At 38.4% G+C, this 25,811-nt stretch overlaps 1 protein-coding gene across 1 annotated transcript; it reads left to right on the top strand.

The window, feature by feature from the left end:
* The first annotated feature begins 464 nt into the window (after nucleotides 1-464).
* On the top strand, nucleotides 465-18,298 carry LOC145094219 (serine/threonine-protein kinase WNK8-like). The gene is made up of 8 exons (XM_079032522.1): nucleotides 465-510; nucleotides 599-684; nucleotides 16,562-16,642; nucleotides 16,734-16,788; nucleotides 17,219-17,324; nucleotides 17,450-17,670; nucleotides 17,746-17,904; nucleotides 17,979-18,298. The coding sequence occupies exons 1-8, from the start codon at nucleotides 465-467 to the stop codon at nucleotides 18,296-18,298; spliced, it is 1,074 nt and encodes a 357-aa protein (XP_078888648.1).
* Nucleotides 18,299-25,811: the final 7,513 nt, after the last annotated feature.

The following is a 25,811-nucleotide window of genomic DNA, read 5'->3' as shown; positions in this document are numbered from 1 at the left end:
GTGGAACAATCTTGGTAGGCAACTGAATTCTACAACAATCAGGTACTTTATAGTTTATCTTTTTGTAATTTTATTCATTTCAATTTATTTATATTTAATGTTATTTATCCACCCGTAAACCTTCTTTTGGAAATTATATTTCTTCAAGTATAACTGTTTGATTCTTTTTAATAAGAATTTTTTAGGTCACCAATATTGATGTTATTTGTTGTTGTAGGTTTTTGTAGAATATAGAAATAAGGATGTGAATCGTGCGGAGTAGACTAGAGCCCTGAAAGAAATTTGTAAACATGGATTAAGGGATTATGTGAAGAGTTATTATCCTTTGGGACCCCTATGGAATGTTACATGGGCAACCGTAATTGCTTTTGGCCAACCAAAAGTCTGCTCCTCCACCTCCTCCAACTGCATCACTCTTCACCTTTGAATCCTCTCAACGATCTTCATCACACCCAAAGGAATGAATGGCTAATGTTTGTCAAGAAAATGGTTCAAAGCCGCTTACTTTTGGTAATTAACTTTCCTTTTTGTCCACAACCTTTTCTTTATCACTACATCTATTTTGTTTATTGACTATAATGTTCATTCATGGCTTTAGGATTAAGACAAATAATAGATGATATGAGGTCCAAGAATCATGCATATAGAATCAGGTTTGAGAGTGCTGGTGAGAAAGAAGTTCGTGTAAGTGCACCATTTGTTTCTAAAGTTGGTCCTCTAAAGTTTGAGCTTTAAATCAGCCACAACACAATTGGGTGTCATATTCACAGTAAGTTATGAAATTGTGGTTCTCTATATTTGAAGGAGTGTTGGTTGAAAAAAAAAGTTCCAAAATTGTTAATTGCAATAGTGTTGAGGTACGTACAAACATAGTTCATGTTGATAATTGAGTTTTCTTAATTTCACATGCCATAAATAATGTATGATAATGAATCTCACCAAAAGACACACCATTTCATATTGTTAATACATCAATCTATTTAGTTGATATCCTATGCATTGCTTTATTTTAAAATAGTCAATCCAAAACGATTTTTTTTCTAACAATTTCGCCCACTTTTAATCCCTCGCAAGAGGAGGGGCGTACATAGTTACTACCAAAAAAAACGCACAAAACAAAAAAAAAGTATTTGAATTGTAGACGATTTGTAACACCCAAAGTTTTGAAGGCCAAGAAAGGAAAGAAAACCCTAGTTTTTAGGGGCGACTCGGCGAGTCCAAGGAGGAACTCGGCGAGTCCGAGCGGGATCCGGGTCGAGGTGTAAGTGACCAACTCGGCGAGTCGGCCAAGTGGACTCGGCGAGTCTGGTCTGTGCGAGGAAAACCCTAAATCCGGGACTTTGGGCGCTATTTAAGCTCCTTATTCTCTCCATTAGGGTTCCTTAGAGCCTCCCTCATTCAGAAAGCGAACCCTAAGCCTCCATTGTTGTGCATTCAAGCTTCCAAGCCATTTTTGGGTGAATTGAAGGAAGAAGAAAGAGGGGAATCAGTGAAGCTTCAAGGATTGGCTTCAGATCTGGAGTTTGTGGAGCCTTTCTGAGATATTGGAGGTAATAAGTCGTCTCTCTCCTTTAGATCTTCTTTGGTTGTGAGAATTGGGGCTTTTAAGCCATGGTTTGTCACCTTCTTGAGTTAGAAGCAGGATCTGGAGTTGCTACTTCAGATCCAAGTGTGTTATGGACTAGAGAAGCATAAAGTATCAGCCCTTGAGTCAATGTGGAAGCCCCTTGGCCTTAAACCCTAGTTTATGGTGTATTTTGCTTAGATCTCTTTCTCTACACGTAAAGTTTGCAACTTTACGTGGGGGATAGGCTTGGGAAGGGTAGATCTATAGTTTGGAGTCCATGCATGACTCGAAAGTCCTCTGCATGTATGTAGATCTGAATGGACTCGGTGATTCCTTTGAGTGGACTCGGCGAGTAGCTTGAAGATGAGGAGGAACTCGACGAGTGGGATGAACAGCTCGTCGAGTCGGATGAAGTTGGGCATGAACTCAGCGAGTTGGAAGAACAACTCGGCGAGTTGGATGAAGATTACCTTGTGCTCGGCGAGTCTGTTCTTAGACTCGGCGAGTCAGGTCGCGTAGTCCCAAACCCTTCGAGTTAAGACTCGAGTCAGCGAGTCGAGCAAGGACTCAGTGAGTTGGACAGGACAGGATTCGGGAATCAGTAGACTCGGCGAGTCATGGACTGACTTGGCGAGTAGAGTCGCGAGTGGAAGGACTCTGGACTTATGAACTCGGCGAGTCAGTAGGGTGACTCGATGAGTAGGGTTGACCTGGAAGGTTGACTTTGACCAGGACTTTGACTTTGACCGGAGTTGACTTGGTTGTCTTTCGGGGGTCAGTTAGACTCAGTGTTGCTTTGACATTGGTAGCTCGGGGAGCGAGTGGAGCAGGAGTTCAGAGAGTTGTCGGTCAGCAGCTAGAGGATTATCAGCAGAGTTCAGCAGTGCGAGGTGAGTCTCCTCACTGTTTGTATGGGTCTAAGGCACCAATGCCGACCCATTTAGAATATGCATGAAAGACTAGGGGGCGGCTCTTGGCACACAGTATGTTATTATGTATGGTTGGAAGACCCGGGGGTTAGCCCTAGGCAATATGCATGAAAGACCAGGGGGCGGCTCCTGGCACACAGTATATTATTATGGATGATAGGAAGACCCGGGGGTTAGCCCTAGGCAATATGTATGAAAGACCAGGAGGTGGCTCCTGGCGCATTGTATGCTATTATATATGAAAGACTAGGAGGTGGCTTCTGGCACACTGTATGCTGTTTAGCTAAGTAGAGTAGTATGTACGGTTGTCTCTATGATACTTGCATAAAAGACCAGGGGGTGGCCCTTGGCACAGGTCTGTAAGACCAGGGGGTGGCCCTTGGCACTTGTCTGTAAGACCCAGGGAGCGGCCCAGGCTTGACCAGGAAGACCACGCGCGGCCCGTGGCATAATGGCAAGACTATGTTTGGCACATAACACCTTATTTGATTATGGATCAGTCGGTTATGTATAGCTCTTGGCTATGAATGGTTGTATGGTATGCGGTATCTGGGGAACTCACTAAGCTTCGTGCTTACGGCTTTCAGTTTTGGTTTCAGGTACTTCCGGTAGTGGACGATGGAGCTCGGGATGATCGCATGGCACACACCATAGATTAGTCAGCCTGGAAATGTTTTACTCTGATAATGAACATGTGTTTTGAAAACTAGTACTCTGTTTATGTTTTGAAATGATGATTTTACTTTAAGCAATATTTTATTAAAAGAAATTTTAGTCTTGAATTTTGGGACGTTACAAGTTGGTATCAGAGCCTTGGTTTGAGGGATTCAGACATGCTCTCGGGTGTGTCTGAACTCAAACTGAGGAATTGGTATAAAAGTTTTCAAAATGGAAAGACAGTTTTGTAAAAAGAGAGTTTTGAGAAAGAAAACAGTTTTAGAAAAGCAAAAAGAATTCATAAAGAAAAGAATGTTGAAAAGAGGAAAAGGGTGTGGTGCATGCAATCAACCGAGCTCAAGTAAGTATTCCAAAATACCCATACAAGTTTATGAATTGATTATCAGTTAGTAGAACAGCATGCTAGATTAGGACTAAGGATCTAGGGAGGATGCCTTATGTGCCTATTATATGTGCTTTGAGCTGCATGATAGTGCTGATTAGGAAGTAGTAGGATAGCCTGTTTAGGTTATGCCTCAGTTATGAGTTTGTGTTGCATGGTAGTTCATATTTTTGCTATGTGTGTATGATTGCTTGAGTATGTTGTGGTTAGATTTTCCCCTTGTCTGGATGCTGCTTGCTTTGTGCATTGTGGGATTTTGAGTGATGGGAGTTAGCCATTAAGTGGATACGCCACGTCACATGTGATCAGGGTTGAATAATCTCAGAGTGCTGGATTTGGCCCTATTGCGCAGCTCTCGTCTGAGTCCAACCGCTGTAGGGACGAGTCTCTTACTCGAAGGATTATCTGAGCCTCGTCACATGTGATGGTATCCAGGTAATGGCTAATTGGCATCATAAGGAAACCTTCAGCAGCTAAGGACTGATTGAGTTAGGTCAGAGGTTTCCCTAGGGCAAGCCTAGGATGAAGTAGTGCTGGAAGCAGAAATAGTAGAAAGGGACCTGGTGGAGTCGAAGCAGTTCCTGAGGAAAGTACGGATAGATGTGGAAGGTAGTATGGGCCCGTACTACTGAAAGCAGAGGATCCGTACTCGATTCAGGAAGGGCCGAGACAAGACCGGGAACCTGGTGGTGTGTATGTTTGGCCTTGCAGTAGTGATCAGTATTCTGATAGTGGTTGTGTTATATTTTCAGCATGGTGACGTTGTGAAAGAGACCAGTGGGTGGGTTAGGATCCGGTTCAGGATCAGGTTCGGGCGCGGGATCCGAACCAGTTGATGATGGGTTGCGCGAGTTCATCGCATCTGAGATTACGAGAGGCATCCTTGAGGCGACCCTGGTCATTTTCGGGTCGATCAAGGAGGGGATCATTGAGCTGATGGAGGATCACCTCCGAGCTTTTAGGAGTGATTTGGCGTCTGACCAGGCAAGTACGTGCACACTGTCCTTCAAGGACTTCAGAGGGTGTGGTGCGCCGGATTTTCACGGGGTGAAGAACCCCATTGTTGCCAGGAGATGGATCGCAGACATTGAGTCTGCACAGTTGACGAGCTTCTGCCCGGATAGGTCGAAGGTCCGCTTTGCGGCGGCATGTTTGAGAGACAGAGCTAGAGATTGGTGGGAGTCAGTTGGGGACTCATTGGGAGCCTCGGTTGTCGAGGCTATGACCTGGTCAGACTTCGTGACCAGGTTTAGGGCGGAGTTTACACCGGCAGTGGAGCTTCAGCAGCTGGCCAGAGAATTCCTAGACATGAGACAGACGACAGAGTCGGTGGCGGAGATTACCGCCAAGTTTTGGGAGAGGGCCCTATTAGTTCCTCAGTATGCAGGGGATGATGAGATGCAGAGGACCCGCTATCATGACATGTTGAGAGCGGAGATTCGGGAGTATGTCAGCTTCTCGGCATGCCTGACCCTGGACTCTATGATTGCCAGAGCTAGGGAGAGGGAGATCGATCTGGAGCACATTGCAAAGAGGAAGTCAGATCAGACATTCACTTTGGAGGGTCCCGGGAAGAGACCCAAGACTTCAGATCAGCGATTAGTGGGTCGGCAGGGCCGAAGTCAGTGCAGTACGTGCGGGAAACCGCACGAGGGAGTGTGTCGTTCCAGGGGTTCCGGCTGCTACAAGTGTGGCAGTGATGGTCACGTCAGTAGGGACTGCCCACGGGGGGCAAGCCCATTATGTTTTCACTGCAATCAGGTGGGCCACAAGAGGACCGACTGCCCGATGATGAGGGGAGGAGCAGGGAGTGCACCTGCCCCAGCGACTATGAGGATTACGGATGGGCGAGAGGGTAGTGCCATGCAGTGACAGATGCGGAGGATCTGGACTACAGGAAGGAATGTTGCAGGTACGTATCTATGACTATTTTCATTCCTCTGTGAATTAGGGAAGTTTTTACCCTGGACTCAGGCGATTTTATGTATGATTTGTCTCTCTGCTTGTATTTGGATTGTATCTTGGAATTGTCATATGCCAATTGCATACCAGGAGCTATTAGTAGCTAGTGTAGGTCATCTTTCACTTCGGGTTCGAAGTGTCCAGTATCATCTCAGTTACGGTTGAAAATGATTCGGGAGTGGTCAGGCACCACCTTCAGGGTTGATGGTTCTAATCTGGGCGTTCGGGATGGCTTTCGGAAGCATCAAGGAAAGTGGATTATCACCAAGGAGTCTGTGCCCAGTTATTCAGACTATAAGGACAGTAGTCAGAGCTTCGAGGACTTTTTTTAGCATTAGGGATGTAGGAGGTGTTCATCTAGTATTTGGTAATCATGCGGTAGTTGGAGTGGGCTAGAGACAGAATCACTAGCAGGGATAGGGCGATGGTGGTTATCATGCCTATCAAGTAAGGAAGGAAGGAATGGAAATCTTCGGGTTTTCGCAGGCAGTAAGGACTTAGCTGAGGCTAAGTGGGGGAGAAACAATCAGGTTATGGGAGCAGAAGGGGTTTTGAAACTAGGTTAAGTTTCGCTCTGCTGTTAGGAAGAAAGACGGCTCAGGTGACTGTATGATTGGAGGAGAGTGTAAATTGGAAGTTGGGAAAACTTGTCAATTGTGAGACCTCATCCTCGAAATTTCTGGTCGCAGATAACATAGAAATCGGTTGGGAGTCCATTTGGGACATGGGTACCACTTGGGGGGGGGGGGTGTACTCGATTGTGCTGTATGATCGACTATGGGTTAGTCGTAGTATCCACTAGCAGCTAGTCGGTGTGGAAAGGTGTTGTCAGACTACCGGATGGCCGTAGCATTCACCAGTGGCTAAATAGTAAGAGAAGTATATTAAGACTGCGGTGTGGTCCGTAGCATTAGATTAGTAAGACTGCGGTGTGGCCCGTAGCATTAGATTAGTAAGACTGCGGTGTGGCCCGCAGCAATCGTATGAGAGTACGGTTAGGCTACGGTGTGGCCCATAGCACTGGTTTAGCAAGACTGCGGGGCGGCCCGTAGCTTTGGTTGGCTGGCAGCGTAGAAGTGTTGTAAGATTACGGGGTGGCCCGTAGCATTCATCGGTCCCTACTCGTTAGAGCGAATGTGTCAGGTGTATGATTTAGTGGCGGAATGGTTTGAGCGGTTATTGGTAAAGTTTCTTCGAAATTCGCTGGAAGCGGCTAGGAGTTGAGTTGGGGCTAGCGACCGGTGGGGGCCGGTCATTCAGATATTGGTAGATTGGTAGGGACCAGGGTGGTCTCAGTTCATCCGGAAGGCAGGTAAGGAATAGCAGAAATTTCCAGCCAGTAGCAGTGCTGGCAAGCGGTCTATGGTGAAATTCAGATAGTTGGTCGTGGGGTGCTCGACACCAATTATAGTAGAAAGAATGCCCAGTGGATACTGGCGATAATGACCCGTACTGGAAGTATCGGGAGTAATGGATTTGGTGAAGATAGGATCTTCACAGTGGTAGGGGAGATAGTTGTTTTGGGGCATCGCCTTGGGAAGGCAAGGGAATCGCGTGAGGAAAGAAGGGGTGAATCCCTATGGGTTCAGTGCAGTACTCGGAGAGTACCAAAAGGTTGTCGGCTAAGTAAGTTGTGTTTCCAGAATGATCAGGGTCAGATTTGACCCGAAATGATTATCCACAAGGATTTGTGTTAGTCGGAATGACCGAGCGGGAGGCCAGCGAAGGTAGGCAACTGATGTTGGATTAATTGGTGAGATATTGGAGGCGGATCGCAGGCGGTGGGCCATAGCAAACTTCGAGGATGAAGTTTTGTTTAAGTGGGGGAGAGTTGTAACACCCAAAGTTTTGAAGGCCAAGAAAGGAAAGAAAACCCTAGTTTTTAGGGGCGACTCGGCGAGTCCAAGGAGGAACTCGGCGAGTCCGAGCGGGATCCGGGTCGAGGTGTAAGTGACCAACTCGGCGAGTCGGCCAAGTGGACTCGGCGAGTCTGGTCTGTGCGAGGAAAACCCTAAATCCGGGACTTTGGGCGCTATTTAAGCTCCTTATTCTCTCCATTAGGGTTCCTTAGAGCCTCCCTCATTCAGAAAGCGAACCCTAAGCCTCCATTGTTGTGCATTCAAGCTTCCAAGCCATTTTTGGGTGAATTGAAGGAAGAAGAAAGAGGGGAATCAGTGAAGCTTCAAGGATTGGCTTCAGATCTAGAGTTTGTGGAGCCTTTCTGAGATATTGGAGGTAATAAGTCGTCTCTCTCCTTTAGATCTTCTTTGGTTGTGAGAATTGGGGCTTTTAAACCATGGTTTGTCACCCTCTTGAGTTAGAAGCGGGATCTGGAGTTGCTACTTCAGATCCAAGTGTGTTATGGACTAGAGAAGCATAAAGTATCAGCCCTTGAGTCAATGTGGAAGCCCCTTGGCCTTAAACCCTAGTTTATGGTGTATTTTGCTTAGATCTCTTTCTCTACACGTAAAGTTTGCAACTTTACGTGGGGGATAGGCTTGGGAAGGGTAGATCTATAGTTTGGAGTCCATGCATGACTCGAAAGTCCTCTGCATGTATGTAGATCTGAATGGACTCGGCGATTCCTTTGAGTGGACTCGGCGAGTAGCTTGAAGATGAGGAGGAACTCGACGAGTGGGATGAACAGCTCGTCGAGTCGGATGAAGTTGGGCATGAACTCGGCGAGTTGGAAGAACAAATCGGCGAGTTGGATGAAGATTACCTTGTGCTCGGCGAGTCTGTTCTTAGACTCGGCGAGTCAGGTCGCGTAGTCCCAAACCCTTCGAGTTAAGACTCGAGTCAGCGAGTCGAGCAAGGACTCAGTGAGTTGGACAGGACAGGATTCGGGAATCAGTAGACTCGGCGAGTCATGGACTGACTCGACGAGTAGAGTCGCGAGTGGAAGGACTCTGGACTTATGAACTCGGCGAGTCAGTAGGGTGACTCGACGAGTAGGGTTGACCTGGAAGGTTGACTTTGACCAGGACTTTGACTTTGACCAGAGTTGACTTGGTTGTCTTTCGGGGGTCAGTTAGACTCAGTGTTGCTTTGACATTGGTAGCTCGGGGAGCGAGTGGAGCAGGAGTTCAGAGAGTTGTCGGTCAGCAGCTAGAGGATTATCAGCAGAGTTCAGCAGTGCGAGGTGAGTCTCCTCACTGTTTGTATGGGTCTAAGGCACCAATGCCGACCCATTTAGAATATGCATGAAAGACCAGGGGGGCGGCTCTTGGCACACAGTATGTTATTATGTATGGTTGGAAGACCCGGGGGTTAGCCCTAGGCAATATGCATGAAAGACCAGGGGGCGGCTCCTGGCACACAGTATATTATTATGGATGATAGGAAGACCCGGGGGTTAGCCCTAGGCAATATGTATGAAAGACCAGGAGGTGGCTCCTGGCGCATTGTATGCTATTATATATGAAAGACTAGGAGGTGGCTTCTGGCACACTGTATGCTGTTTAGCTAAGTAGAGTAGTATGTACGGTTGTCTCTATGATACTTGCATAAAAGACTAGGGGGTGGCCCTTGGCACAGGTCTGTAAGACCAGGGGGTGGCCCTTGGCACTTGTCTGTAAGACCCAGGGTGCGGCCCAGGCTTGACCAGGAAGACCACGCGCGGCCTGTGGCATAATGGCAAGACTATGTTTGGCACATAGCACCTTATTTGATTATGGATCAGTCGGTTATGTATAGCTCTTGGCTATGAATGGTTGTATGGTATGCGGTATCTGGGGAACTCACTAAGCTTCGTGCTTACGGCTTTCAGTTTTGGTTTCAGGTACTTCCGGTAGTGGACGATGGAGCTCGGGATGATCGCATGGCACACACCATAGATTAGTCAGCCTGGGAATGTTTTACTCTGATAATGAACATGTGTTTTGAAAACTAGTACTCTGTTTATGTTTTGAAATGATGATTTTACTTTAAGCAATATTTTATTAAAAAAAATTTTAGTCTTGAAGTTTGGGACGGTACACGATTTAAATCAGCTAATCTACATCAAATCTATTATAACAAAATAGAAAAAAGATAAAACAAAATAAACCCGACCCATGGCAAACAATGAGCTTTTTTACTAGTGTGTGTGTGTGTGTGTATATATATATATATATATATATATATATATATATATAGAGAGAGAGAGAGAGAGATAGAGAGAGATGCAAGTTCATTTGAGAAATAAAAAAGGTTGAGAATGAGGGAAACATTATCAGTCAATCATTTATTTTTACCACAAAATGCTCTGGTGTACCGGGTCGCGCAGAAGATGAGTAATATTCATATATGAATATAAATATAAGTGTATGCATATATATATGAATCTACCACCTCCCCTCCGTCACCACCACCACCTCCACAACCAACCACCACAAACCACTGCCACCTCCGCCACCACCCACCACCCACCATCGTCATATTCATATATTAATAACCACGTCCTTTATACTTATCCATATCATATCATAATCATCATAATCATAATATATTATAAAGGAAACATTTTTCCTTTCACAATATTCATCTAAAACTCACATGCATTTTTCTTTTCACCACATTTATTTGAAACTCCCATGACTTTTCAATTTTTTTCTAATAATAATTATAAGTTGGTTAATAAGGTTAAATAACTATCAAATCTAAAGTGTAATCATATATAAACTAAATGTCAATATTAAAATAATATCTTTACTTCTACTTATAAAGTTATGTGTTTTTTTTAAACTTTTAACGTATTATACTTAATTTATTAGTTTTAATATATAGTTAGATGTAAACCATTATCATTTTAAAGATAAAATTTTGGAACAATTTGTATAAAATATTTAAATTATTAATTTGAATATAACATTACATGATCAACTTAAATATAACTTGTAGCTTAACTTAAACAACCCAAAGAATATTTTGTAAATACTTAAAAGTGATTAAATGCAGTGTCTTTATAATAATGATTATAAGTTGGTTGATAAGGTTAAATAAATATCGAACTAAAGTGTAATCATAAATATACTAAATTTTAATTTTAAAATAATATTTTTACTTCTACTTATGAAGTTATATCTTTAACTTTTAAAATATTATACTTAATTTATTAGATTTAATATGTTGTTGTATGTAAACCATTATCAGTTTTGAACAGTTTGGACAAAATACTTAAATTGTTAATTTAAATATAACATTAGAATGTCAACTTCAATATAAATTTCAGTTCCACTTAAAAAACCAAAGAATATTTTGTAAATAGTTAAAAGTGATAAATTGTAATAATAAATGCAAAAACTAAATTGTAATCTCAATTTAACTAAAATATTTCTTAAATATATTTTTATAACCGTTAAAAGTTTTCAATTAAGTAGCTAAAAATATTTTACAATAACAATAGTTAAAAATAACTCTATATTAATGATTATATAGTTACCTTTAAAATCAAAAAACAATGTTTGATGTTTTAAATGATTATAATGATAGAATTTTAAATATTAAGCAGATAAATTTTAAAAAAATAATTAACAATGACAACAACTCTAAATAACATTAAACCATATGTTATATTAAATTTTATTAATGTGTAACTCGTGGATAGAAGTTATTCAAACAATTGAGATTATGCAGTTATAATAGATGTATATCTTATCATATAATTCAAAATAATCAATATATTATATCAACTTAGCATATGGATTATTATATCAAATTTAACAACGTTATTGTTATATTTAAGAAAACATATATTTGTAAAGATTTCAACTATATAGGTGTTTCTAACCAACGCGCGGGTATTCGCCTAGTCATATTATACTTATAAATGAGACATTTTTCCTATCACTTCATAAATTTGAAACCCCACACAAATTTCCAAGCACCTCATGCATTTGAAACCCCACACATTTTCACCTTCAAAGTAATTAATCACATATCATGAAAGGTTTTATAACTTATATAATATGTCTACTATAAAAATGTTATTATCTTTGAATAGACACACAAATACAAATCACATACAAAATTCACAAAGAAAACAAGTTTAAATGTTTTGTGTTGGTTTGAGGGTTTTGGACCATTTTTCAAGCCACGTTATTATGTTAAAGCTTTTAATTTGTAAGTTTGTTATATATTAATTCTACTTTTATATTTTTCTTGGTTTAATTATTCTTTTAAAACAATCATTGTATGTTGTGGTTGAAACTTTAATGTAAATTAGATTAGATTCATATTATCGATCATATGTTATGGAAAGTGATATAGATAATATTTAATTAAATATTGTATATATGTTTTTATGTTTGTGTTGCTTCAAAGTAATAATTAATCAAAAATCATGGATATGCAATATTATACATAATATCCATGTAAGTCTCTTTAAAATATAAATTGTCTATCTTATCACTTTATATTTTAGTATATCTTTAACATTTTAATTATAATAAAAAGTGTCTTTTAAAAGTTTTCTTTTGTTTATTAAATATAACAAGTGGTTTTAAAACTAATGAACCATAATTATAAATAATAAAATCAAATTATAAAAACCATGGATATGTCATATTATCCATGCAAATCTTTTTTGAAATGCAAATTATCTATCTTATTATTTTATTATTTAGTGTATGTTTCACATTTTAATAGTAATATTAAGAGTTTCTTAAAAGTCTTTTTTAGCTTATTAATAATAATAAGGGGTTTAAAACTAAAGAATAACTTTAAATGATAATAACATCAATTTATAAATTACATAACATTAACAACAAATAAATTGTATTTTAAATTAACATCATTATTGAAATTAGAAAATAATACATAAGTAAAATTTAAATTAATCAATCATAAAAATTGTTACAAATAATATTAAATAGATAGTTATATTTAATTTTATTAACGAGGAATGTAGATTGATGTCAATGAAAAATATTGTTCAAGATATTATGTCAAATTTAATGTCAATAACATAACCATTTTAAATATATATTTTTCAACATTTTAAAAAATATATTTTAAACCTATGCTGCGCAACGCACGAGAATTCGTCTAGTATCTTATAATAGAAGCATTATCTTAAGCACCACATTGATTTGAAACTCATTTGTCTTTTCAAATTCTCAAATGACTATATTTCTTAGCACCACATTGATTTGAAACTCTTTTGTCTTTTTATATTCTCAAATGAATTATAACATGTCTTCTAAGTAATTGATTTAGCATTAAAAACCAAACATGCTATATAAACTCTTACATGTAAGAAGGATGTTATAAGAAAATGAAAAGAAAAAATTTCAATAGACACAATTCTTTTAGAACGTATTAGCAGTGATGGAGTCCCTAAAAGAGCTCTACAAGTCAAGGTTGTGGATGAATGTATCATTTTTTACTCATAGTTTGATCGTGTTATATTTTTTTTCCAGTAGTGATGTGCAATTCGAGTTGTGGTTTACAATTTTCGTAGTTACATGTGAGAACAACATCATTAGCCTATTTGTTTTTATCTATTCGTTTTTGTTATGAATATTTCAATATGCTTTGTTTTTTCTTAGACTTTTGTTTCCTTTCATATTTACAATTGTACATGTATAAAAGGTTGTTTGAACCATATATTGTAATTGATTAAAGCAATACATGTTAAGTATATTAATATGCTCCATAATTTGTATCATAAAAGCTTAATTTCAAGTTCATCGTTATAGCAAGTTGTACAATTCTTATATGGAGTTGCCTAAAATGACAAGTTTACAAGCTTAACAAAGTTTCTTTCATAATTAGTTTAATGTTCTTAATAATTTTTTATTTTATGCCTTAAAAGGCATCAAACATGACATAATGAGTTTTTATATCAACTTCGTATAAATATAATTATTTGAAAAGTAATAATAGTGACATGATTATTTTAATAGCATGTATGTATCTCTCTCTCTCTCTCTGTGTGTGTGTATGTATATATATATATACATACATACATACATACATACATACATACATATATATATATATATATATATATATATATATATATATATATATATATATATATTCTGCACAATGCGAGAAATTTACTTAAATCAAATTCATTTGAAATTTTCACAACAACAAAAGAGTTTTCTAATTTGTGTATACTTATGATTTCAAATATAGAGTTATTAATCACAACTCAAAAGTTTTTGTAACCTATGGTTAGTAATTGGTAGTGACTTTTTATTTTCCTCCCATTGATATACATTGTATCCGTATAAGTAATATATAAATAAGTTTTTTTCACAAACAATCACCTGTTTTAATATATTTTTAATTAAAATATGAAGAGTTGAAAAAAGAGTGTTTTGATGCATCGTGATTATTACTATGCTTATTTTTCTTGGAACAATAAGTATTCTTTCATAATCAGTTTAATGTTATTAATAATTTTTTGTTGTATGCCTTAAAGGCATCAAACATGCTATAATGAGTTTTTATATCAACTTCGTATAAATATAATTATTTCAAAGTTAATAATAGCGATATGACACTACTAGAAAACAGCCCTTTAATGACGCGCAAACAATGACAAGCGCTGATAGAGGACGTGCATTTGTGCGTGCCCTAAAAAATAATGTCAGTTTTGCAAAATTTGAAGGATAGAGGGCACGCATTTGTACGTGCCCTAAAATTAATGTCCAACGAAAAAAATTAAAAACACGGAAGGCACATAAATTTATGTGGGCGTCGTGTAGAGATGTCACTTTATAAAATTTTAATACGCACGTCCCTCTTTCATTAAACTAACTGGGGAAGCCAAATCCCCAAAAAATTCAAGTGCCCCGCCTTCCACAAAAATCAAACCTCACAATATCTATCATGGAGTCGGCGATTGGGGGCCTACGACTCCTCAAAGTCGAAACGCCGGCAATTTTAAGGCTTTTCTTGTCCCCGATATCAATGAAGAACTAGGGTTTTTATGCTTTGGACCTCACAAGTGCGCACCCATGAACAGGGGCTTTTATTAGCCAACCTTAGTTTATAGATGTAGCAACAAGCTATGGCGTTTGTTTCTTTTTTCAACTTCAGTTTTATCTCCTACAACAGCAAGCACGTACAGGAAAGATACAATGGCTTTTTATCCTTTCTTCCATTCTCTGGATCTCATCCCCACCCCATCTCCATCATTCTCCTTCCCCCAAAATCAAATCTATAGAGTTTGTTTACCGCCACGTATCCTACCTTCGTAACATCGTAACGTACCAAGGGTTTTGAAGTACGCCTATAACGTATCGCATTCTCATAGATAGCCCCCACCGATTCAACACTCCCCTTCCCGTCTAAGCCTAACTCCGGTTCCTCCTCCAATATCAGTCGACAGAGATGATGCCCGTTACTGCCACTGCCTTCTTCCACCAAGCACGATTCTTGGATAAGTGATATAGGTGAATCTACAAGAACTCCCAAATCACATGTTCTAGGTTTTTTCACTCCAGGTAAACTTTCTCTGAAATGGCGCCATAGACATCTAAGTCGATTCACACCTGTTGTGAGCATGCTTCTGCTTGGGCTAATTTTTGAGTTTTTTTTTTAGAATTTTTATTACTGCTCCATATTTTTTAATGATTCACAAACGTTCTTCTACTAGACTAAGTCGACCTTCTTTGCTAACAATCTTTGATTTGAGATTTTTTTTGTATTTGTGTATATGGGAAATTAACTTCTGATTCTGATTGTTAATTGCATACTGAAATGAAATCTAGGCTTTTGATAGAATTGAGGTTCTACTTTAGAAATATGTGGTTTCATGTTATGACATGTTTGTTTTATTAGAAAATCTGCATAGGGGAAAAAGGGTGTAAGTTTAGAACATTTGTTTCCTTGCCTACATCACATTTTTTTTGGGTTCGTTTTGACTTTTAACACTTAGTTTTAAGGCTAAAATCCTAGAAATACTTCCATTTCTTACAAATATGTTGACATGGCACATTCTGTTACTGAGCAAGAAGACGTCGTCCCCACAGGCCCTCCCTTTTCTGTTGATATACCCATCTATAAAAATTGTTACTTAAGTAATTCCATCAGAAGATACTGATATAGGGGAACTTGAAGATGGTATACCTGGTCTAGATTCTTCCACAATGCCTGAAATCCAAGTTCAAATCCAAGTTGACACCTCATTGGTTTCATCAAATTTTTAAATACAGGGGACTAGGCTTGAAAGTTCTAATCCAAAAGGATGTTTTAGTAAGTATTTCAAGTTTTTTCTTTCAAATAAAGTGAATATTCTTTCAAATATGTTGACAATAATAACCATTTTCCATAACTGGATACATTAGCTAGCCTTTACCATATTCTTGTAAAAGTTGTAAGCTTTATGTATGTGAAGCTTACATGGGTGAATATGAATATGAGCTGTTTGTAGGGCCGTTTTGAGATACTATGCTTTTCAGGATCTTATCTGCTTCCTGATACAGGTGCACTCAACAACCGAACCATAGTCTTAGCATATCAGTTTGCAGTCCAGGTATCAAATATATTTTTAAGAAATTATAAAGTTGAACAATTGTATCTGTTTATATATTTTCTGATACAAAGGTTAGAATGATATAACTGTTTGCCTACTATAAGTGACAAACAGAATGCCACATTTCATCTTCATAATTATATCTGTTTATACATATGACATTTTCACTATCTCATAAGGTCATATATGTACTAAAATCAAACAGAGGAAGGTCTTTCTAAGCATGGATTCCACATCACAAGATTGAATACTTGCACAATGGTATGTATTTTAGTTCTGACAAATTTTTGATCTGGCATTTCACATTCTTATTAATATCAAGGGAATTTCTGTTACATTATTTTTGGTTTGTTGTACTTTAGGAACCTGTACAAGAACTTGATACATCAGTAGTTTGTTTTTGCAGATGCAACTTAGCAATTGCCTGCAGATGTCAGTCAAGTTTATCCACATTCAGTGGTGCATGTATGATTCTCTTACTTTTTTTGTTAAACATGACATATGTAGAAAAAGGGAAAATACATCAGTAGTTTGTTTTTGAATATAATAACTTACTATCTCATTTGATTCAGGGGTATATCTGTAATATCATCGACACTGGTTGTTTTGTGTGTTTCATTGGGCGTTTGACTGGTTTTGCTCCTAAAAACAAGGTATTATCACTTATGTATCTGCTAATATTTTTTTAATATATATTTCTGTTAGTATTGTTGTTTATATAACCATATATTTTGTATTGTTCAGGCTATTGATGACCAAAGATTTGATCTTTCTGAAGTGTTTTTTTGTTGGACAAGCTGTTCGTAGTAACATACTTGAAGTAAGTGTATTTTCTTGGAAATTATATATGTTTCTATTAACAAAGAGAATGTGCACTTCTAACTTGGCTATGACTAATCTTGAACCTCAACATTTCCCAAGTTTTTGCTAGAAAAAGAATAATACAACAAATGGTTCTGATTTGGGTGGTATGAGTATGTCTGAACTTTTATTTGATCGTGTGCTGTGTGATGTTCCATGTAGTGGAGATGGGACTCTCCGTAAGGCCCCTGATATTTGGAGAAAATGGTAAATGCCTTTTCTACCCCTCATACATTAACTCTTGTATTGGCTGAATATGGGTAATTATGTCTGGATAAAATGACCATTTTACCTCTATGTTAAGACAAGCTAAATTAAATAGAGGATTATCATTACAAGATAACAAGTGCTCAAAACTTGACATCCAGGTACATTTTTTCTTCCTAATTTTACTTGTTGCAAGTCGTGGGTTGATCATAAGAAGAAAAATGTAAATATGATAACTGAGCTCTTCACATTCGGAAGCCTTAGACAGTAAGAAATAATAGATTTGATATCATATATATATATATATATATATATATATATATATATATATATATATATAATTAATGTAATAAATTATATATTTTACTCGACTCTTAATTTGCATTTATTAGATATCGGAAGAAACATAAAACGGTTGATTTGAAAGCGATCAAGAAGTGGGCAAGACAAATTCTAAATGGTCTTCACTACCTTCACAGTCAAAATCCACCTGTGATTCACAGGGATTTGAAATGTGACAACATATTTGTGAATGAGAACAATGGAGAAATCAAGATTGGTGATCTTGGATTGGCAACTGTCATGCAGCAACCAACTGCCAAGAGTGTTATTGGTAAGACCAACTAAAAACAAAACATGTTCTTCAAGTGTAGTATGAATTTAATGTTGTTGTTGTTTTTTTCACTAGGAACACTTGAATTCATGGCACTGGAGCTTTATGAAGAGGAATACAATGAACTTGTTGACATATATGCTTTTGGGATGTGTTTGTTGGAAATGGTGACATTTGAGTATCCTTATAGCGAATGCAAAAATCCAGCTCAAATCTATAAGAAAGTAACCTCGGTAAGTTTTGGAAATGGTAGCTTTATTAATGGAATCAAATAAGTTAAATGATTTTTTTGTTTAAACAAACTACAAGGATTAAACCGGGTTATCTTAGAAAAGTAGGTGATTCTGAACTGAAGGCATTCATAGAAAAATGTCTGGTTCCATCAACTGAAAGATCATCTGCTGGAAAGCTTCTAGAAGACCCTTTTCTGAAAGAGGCAACACCAAGATCGTTGAATTTCATGGAGATTGATCAATCTGTATGTTTAAACACCAAAAATGGAGTTGCTGAATTCAAGAGGATTCATCAGCAAAACGAGTTCAGGTTTAAAGGGATAAAGAATGATGACAATTCGGTTTCTTTGACCTCGTGGATTGCTGACCCATGTGGTGAGAAGCTTTTTAATTAACATTTTTTTTCTAATAAATTATTAAGATAAAAAAGAAAAAGAAATTAAGCGGTTTGAATTTTATAAAATTGTAAATGTGGTGCAAGGGTAGTTTTAAATATTTGCATCTGGTTTCAGGGGTTACTCAAGGAAAATGCAAATGCTAGCAAATACTGGGCATATGGAGGTGACTTTGGAGATACACCAAATGACTTCAATTTATGCTTAAATGGTCTCATATGGCTTGATCGGACTCCTCATCCTGCTCTAAAGGGTGATTACTATAATTTTTTTCTTAGTATTTAGGTTTTTGGTTAGTTATTTCCAACAAAAATGTTTCCATGATGAATCTTTTGGTAGAGACAATGTATAAGAATTACTTCATTGAGCTAATTATGATGCGATCCTTTGTTTATTTGTTTTCAGAGGTCAAGTATTGCTATCAACCAATTAAAATTTCGTTCACCAATGGCGTAATTTAGGTATCAATTGATGGGTTTTAGCCATATGAACATTCCTATGTGCACATGCAACCCTAATGCTTGGATCTAGGTTTCTCTAATTGATCATACATTGAATCCAAGACTTCTAATGACTAATATACAATAATAACAATATGAAATCAGAGATTAGAAGTTTACCTTGAATCCCTTGCTTGATCTTGTTGTCCTTGAGGCTTTAGAGTCACAATTGTCACTCTTCTAATGGCTTACAAACACCAACTAGCAAGAAGATGATTTAGGAGAAAGGAGAGGGGAGGAAGAATTCGGCCTGGGTTTCCTTAGAGACAAGTGTGTCGAATTCCCTCAACCCATAGGGTCTATTTATATTAGTAAGGCTCCTAGGGTTTCACCCTTAAACCCTAATTGGATAACTTAAGCCCTAAGCAATCCAAATCCTTTCCATGATAAGCCTTGGACGAAATCTAAGCCTATCCAAAGCCCTAGAATCCGTCCCTCCTTATCCCTAAAGGATTTATAGCCCAAAGTGCAACTATCAAACAATTGACAGTTTATACCCGTTCATTTAAATAATCTCTTTAAGTCACCAAATTAATTCCAAATTAATTTATGACTTATATTAATCAAATAAAAACATTATTATTCCTTATATTATTCTTATAATATATTAATAATATTCCTTCTCTCATTATAAATCATTTTGTCAAGTTGCTATGGTGAAGGCAACCCAAAAAGGACCATGCTCAACCGAGTCAAATACTTGCCTAATATAGTTGCAGCCTTAGACACTATTCCAACAGTCTCCCACTTGGATAAGTCTAGTAACTATATACAAGTATATTCCGATTAGCAATCGTAGCTCTCAAAGACGCTGTCAAACTCTGATCTAATCAATCTTGTCCTTCAGATAAGGGATCGTACAGTCCTCTGTTTAGATATCATGCTGTCAATTCTATGGAACAATTTGTCTAGCATTTGGTTTCTCGATCTCCGATTTATTTGACATAGAACTTAATCGAACACATCAATTCAGTTCTGACCGGGCCCGACACATAAGTCAAATCAAATCATCGAGCGGCCGAGATATCGCTTTTACCCTCTTGGGATAAAAGTAACAGATAAACTTCGACTTATATGCATTTACTTATTCATTAATCAACTATACACAATAATGCGTTTTATAACATCAAGTTACTGATGCGGTTTCGCATTATCATTGTACAACCAATTAACAAATAACAAACCATATATCTAGGTTTTAAGACTATATGATATTATCGTCTTGCGATCACCCCTTTTATCATATTCCATAAGGTGATTCCAACAAGCGCGGGTTCGTTCCAATGCTCAAAACTAGTTCATAAGCACTCATGAATGTTGCAGCAAACTTTTGCTACGTCTAATACCATTCAGACAATCTACACACCAATTCATGACAATCTTCATTCATATCTACTTCCAACATATGAAGGATTGTGGACAATTTTAACAATTCGATTATTCTTAATAAACTCAATTATTCTGGAAGTCAAAACATGCAAAATGAAACAATAGTTAAACAATTAACATAAGACAATAACATTACTCATAAATAATACTCTTTTATTTAATCATCAAATGTTAATTACATTTATCTATTACACGTTTCTACTACTATCTAATCTATACTAATATCATCCTTCAGCCCGATACTCCTAGCATGCTGCAAGTGCTTAACCTTACTCAGTCCCTTTGTAAGCGGATCTGTTGGGTTATCTTCTGATGATATCATGTTTACTACGAGTTGTCCTTCTTCTACACGATGTCTAATAAAGTGATATTTTCTGTCGATATGTCTAGATCTACCATGATCCCTCGGTTCCTTGGTCAAGTCAACCGCTCCTTCATTATCACAGAAAATCTCCATGGGCTCCTTTATGGCAGGTACAACTCCAAGATCATCGATGAAGTTCTTTAACCATATTGCCTCCTTCGACGCTTCGCTCGCTGCAATGTACTCTGATTCGCACGTTGAATCAGCTACAGTTTCCTGCTTGGAACTTTTCCAGATCACTGCTCCTCCATTCAGGGTAAAGACCCAGCCCGACTGCGAACGATAATTGTCCCTGTCAGTCTGAAAGCTGGCGTCACTATACCCTCGCACCTTCAAGTCATCATTCCTTCCGAAGACTAAGAACCATTCCTTCGTCCTCCGAAGGTACTTAAGGATATTCTTGACCGCAATCCAATGGGCTCTGCCAGGGTTCCCTTGATATATGCTAACCATGCTCAAAGCAAAGGCTACATCAGGGCGAGTACAAGTCATAGCATACATGATTGAGCCAACTGCGGAAGCGTATGGTACTCGGCTCATTTCTGCTATTTCAGCTTCGGTACTCGGACTTTGAGTCTTACTCAACTTGGCATTACTTTGTATCGGTAATTCTCCCTTCTTCGAGTTTTCCATACTAAAACGTTTTAGTACCTTATCTAAGTAAGTGTTCTGACTAAGTCCTATTAGTCTCTTACTTCTTTCTCTTACTATCCTTATTCCCAAAATATAGGAAGCCTCTCTGAGATCCTTCATAGCGAAGCACTTCCCGAGCCAGGACTTAACCTCCTGCAGAGTCGGGACGTCGTTTCCTATGAGTAGTATGTCGTTAACATACAGAACGAGGAAGCTTACTATACTCCCACTAGCTTTGACATATACACACGATTCATCTTCACTTCGTACAAATCCAAACTCTTTGACTTTCTCATCGAAGCAAAGATTCCATCTGCGAGACGCTTGCTTAAGTCCATAAATGGACTTCTCAAGCTTACACACTCTATTTGGATGCTTCGGATCCACAAACCCCTCTGGCTGAGCCATGTAAACATCCTCAGCCAACTTTCCGTTAAGGAAAGCGGTTTTGACATCCATTTGCCAAATCTCATAATCATGAAATGCGGCACAGCTAGCATCACTCTAATAGACTTTATCTTCGCAACTGGTGAGAAGGTCTCATCATAGTCAACTCTGGGAGTTTGAGTAAAGCCCTTCGCAACCAATCGCGCCTTATATGTGTGTACGTTTCCATCCACGTCGGTCTTCTTCTTGAAGATCCATTTGCACCCGACGGTCTTACGTCCGGGCACATTATCAACCAAATTCCAAACTTGATTGTCATACATGGACTGGATCTTGCTGTCCATTGCCTCTTTCCATTTCGCAGACTCCGGGCCTGCCATAGCTTCCTTATAGCTATTAGGTTCATCTAGATTTATTAGTGTACCATCACTAATATACGTATCCCCTTCGGTAGTAATATGAAAACCATAAAAATGGGGTTGAACCCTAACTCTTTCGGAACGTCTAAGAAGTAAGGACTCGTCAATTGGTTCAACCGGAGTTTCATCCTCGGGTTGAGTGCCAGCGGTAGAGGTTCCTTCATCTATCGATTCTTGAATCTATTCAAGCTCGATTTGCCTCCCACTGTCTCCTTGGCTTATGAGTTCTCGCTCTCGGAAAACTCCTCTCCTCGCAACAAAGACAACATTGTCCTTCGGTCTATAGAAGAGATATCTAAAGGATTTCTGCGAGTAGATGATGAAAATACATCGCTCACTATGAGGTTCGAGCTTGTCGTGAGTATCTCGTCTTACGAAAGCCTCGCAACCCCAAACCTTGATATGTGCCAACAAGGGAGCTTTCCCTGTCCACATCTCGTGAGGTGTTTTGGCAACCTTCTTAGTAGGGACTCGGTTAAGGATATGGGCGGCAGTCTCTAAGGCATACCCCCAAAAGGAGATAGGTAGTGAAGCACGACTCATCATAGAGCGAACCATGTCTAATAAGGTTCGATTATGCCTTTCTGCCACACCATTCAACTGCGGTGCCCTAGGTGGCGTCAATTGTGAAACTATTCCACACTCCTTGAGATAATCGTGGAATTCAAGACTTAGGTACTCTCCTCCTTGATCGGATCGAAGCATCTTGATTTTCCTGCCCAATTAATTCTCCACTTCATTCTTGAACTCTTTGAACTTTTCAAAAGTTTCTGACTTTTGCTTGATTAAGTAGATATACCCATATCTACTATAGTCATCGGTAAAATTCACATAGAAGCGGTTCCCATCCTTCGTGGTTGATCTAAACGGTCCACATACATCGGTATGTATTAGGTCCAATAGACCCTCACCCCTTTCACACGTACTTGTGAAGGGTGACTTAGTCATCTTTCCAAGCAAACAAGACTCACACGTGTCATCTTCCCTAAGGTCGAATGACTCCAACACTCCATCCTTTTGGAGTTGGGCTATGCGCTTCTTGTTGACATGTCCAAGACGACAATGCCACAAGGATGCTCTATCCATACCATTGGAAGAATCCATGCATAAAATATCATTTCCTAAGTTATCTACAATCATAACGGTTTCATAAATTCCATTACATGGTATAGGTTCAAAATATAAGACACCATTTAGATAAGCAAGAATAGAACCATTCTCATTATTAAAAGAAAATCTAAAACCTTGTCTAAACAAACCATGAAATGAAATGATGTTTCTAGCCATTTCTGACGAATAGCAACAATTGTTAAAATCTAAAGATAAACCATTCCTAAGCACTAAATAATACACTCCAATCTTGGTCATAGGCGACGATCTTCTGTTCCCCATGATTAGATTTATTCTTCCATGCTCCACATCCCTATTTCTTCTTAGTCCCTGCAATTCAGAAAAAATATGGTAACCACAACCGGTATCAAGGACCCAAGAAATAGCATGAGATGAATCGTTAGATTTAACTGTATAAATACCTGCGAAAGATGGCTTGATCTTTCCTTCCCTTGTGGCTTGCAGGTAGTCTGGGCAACTTCTCTTCCAATGCCCTATTTTATGGCAATGATGGCACTCTGCCTCCTTAGGGTTAGGACAGGGCTTAGCAGGATCAACTTTGGTCCCACTAGAAGAGGAACCATCTCGGGACTTTCCCTTGCGGTGGCTCTTAGACGGAGCCTTCCTCTTCTTACCTCTTCCTTGCCCAATGGCCAAAACAGGAGCAGTGGGTGGATTGGGAGTGGGTGCAACAGACTTGTCCTTGAGGTTGCTTTCAGCAACCCTAAGGAGACCTTGGAGCTTGCTTAGGGTGACCTCTTCCTTGTTCATGTGGTAGGTCATCCTAAATTTATTATAACACGGAGGCAAAGAATGAAGCACCATGTCGATCGCCAAGTCTTCCCCAAAGTCAACATTCAACTTGCGAAGATGATCGACATACCTTTGCATCTTTTGCAGGTGCACGGTCAGAGATTCTCAATGACCCATTTTAACGGAAATCATGTTTGTGAAAATCTCGTAACGCTCTTGCCTCGCGTTCTGGTGGTATCTCTTCAACAAGTCTTGGTGCAGTTCGTACGGATACATGTCCTCATAGGACTTTTGGAATTCGGCATTCATGGTGGCAATCATGATGCAATGTAGCTTCGTTGCATCACGCTCGTGAGTTTCAAAAGCGGTCATTTCAGCTGGAGTAGTGATTTCAGGGTTGATCTTCTCGAGCTTCTCATCGAGGATATAATCCTTGTCCTCATAGCGAGCAATCGTGCGAATGTATCTTATCCCTTCGCTAAAGTTCGTCCCATCGAAAGTCACCTTTTGACAAAGGTTCATCAATGTGAATGAACTAGCAGCAGCGTTGTTTGCGTTCGACATCTACAAATAGAAAGGACAAAGATAGATTAGAATATGAATCCCTAATTATCACCCAATAAGAAAATTAGGGCTAGGATCCAACAACAATATCTACATATTAGAAAAGGGATGTCGTAATCTAACATGCAAACAATTTGAAGGTAAGTGAATGACGATTCACTAATTCTCCACCACAAAACATAACTATAAGTTCTAAATGTATTGAGAATTCCTAGGTTTGGATGAGATTCATTGAAACTTTTCAATGGCATGTTTAAATCTCGATATACCCCTCTCGTTTGTGACTGGGATACCGAGGATCACAAAGTGGGTGTGAATTACCATGAACATTTACATGGTGCCTTCATTGTAACGATCACCTATTCGATGTGCCGGTAAACCACACACGCTCCATCGAACTATGATAAACAATGAATCACCCTTTGCCACCTTTGCTTAGAACCAATTAGTGTGCCGGTAAACCACACACGCTCCATTGACTTCTTAGCAAGGGTGCAAAGTGTAATTTCATGGGATTGCATCAATTAACTTTTTCTAAAGTAACTAAGATTGGGAAATTTTGAAAAACATGTAGTTACTTTGTATTTCATATTATACTTTTAATGAAGAGATGAGGTTGCCCTATCCTACCCGTTCGGCTAACGACCCTCCACCGATCAAGCAAGCGGTGGGTGTGAGTGTACACCCATTAAGCGCCATTTTATAGGTAGCAACCTTATACCCACCTTATAGACCGACTTCGTGAATGAGGCCTACTAACGGTAAGACTAGCATTTTAATTATATATATATATATATATATATATATATATATATATATATATTAATCTTGTAATATTATATTAGTATAGGGTTGGATTTTAAACTTGTAAAATTCTAGGGTTTGAAATTTGAATTGTCTAAATTAAACTTTTAATCACAAAACATAAATTTCAAAACTCGAGGGCAAATTTTAAACTTTTAAAACATAGAGGATCAAATAACAAATAATCTTAATTAACAATTAATTCCATAATTATCCATATTTGATTTATTTAATGATTTCTTGCAAAACAATTTACCAATTCAATTAAATTAATTAATCAATTATCACATAAGGAAACAAATATTTAATTAATTGATAAATATCTTCAATTAGGTCAAGAATATACTCATATATATCATAAAATCGGATTTATATTGATCTAATATGATTAAGGCAAGTATCTCAAAGATAAACAACAAGAAATCCCGAAGTTTCCTTTTTCTGACGCTCGAACTCGCCGAGTACCCAGATAGACTCGCCGAGTTGAGCCTACTCGCCGAGTACCACCATGGGACTCGCCGAGTTCATCAGCCAGAGGACAAAAAAAAAAACGATTTTTTCAGCAACAAACAAACAATCAAAGTATGAAT

The sequence above is a fragment of the Lactuca serriola genome, chromosome 3 (genome assembly GCF_051521515.1).
Source record: "Lactuca serriola cultivar US96UC23 chromosome 3, Lser_US96UC23_V15, whole genome shotgun sequence".
NCBI lineage: Eukaryota > Viridiplantae > Streptophyta > Magnoliopsida > Asterales > Asteraceae > Lactuca > Lactuca serriola.
Note: the sequence above shows the minus strand (reverse complement) of the source record. Positions and strands in the feature narration are given on the sequence as shown.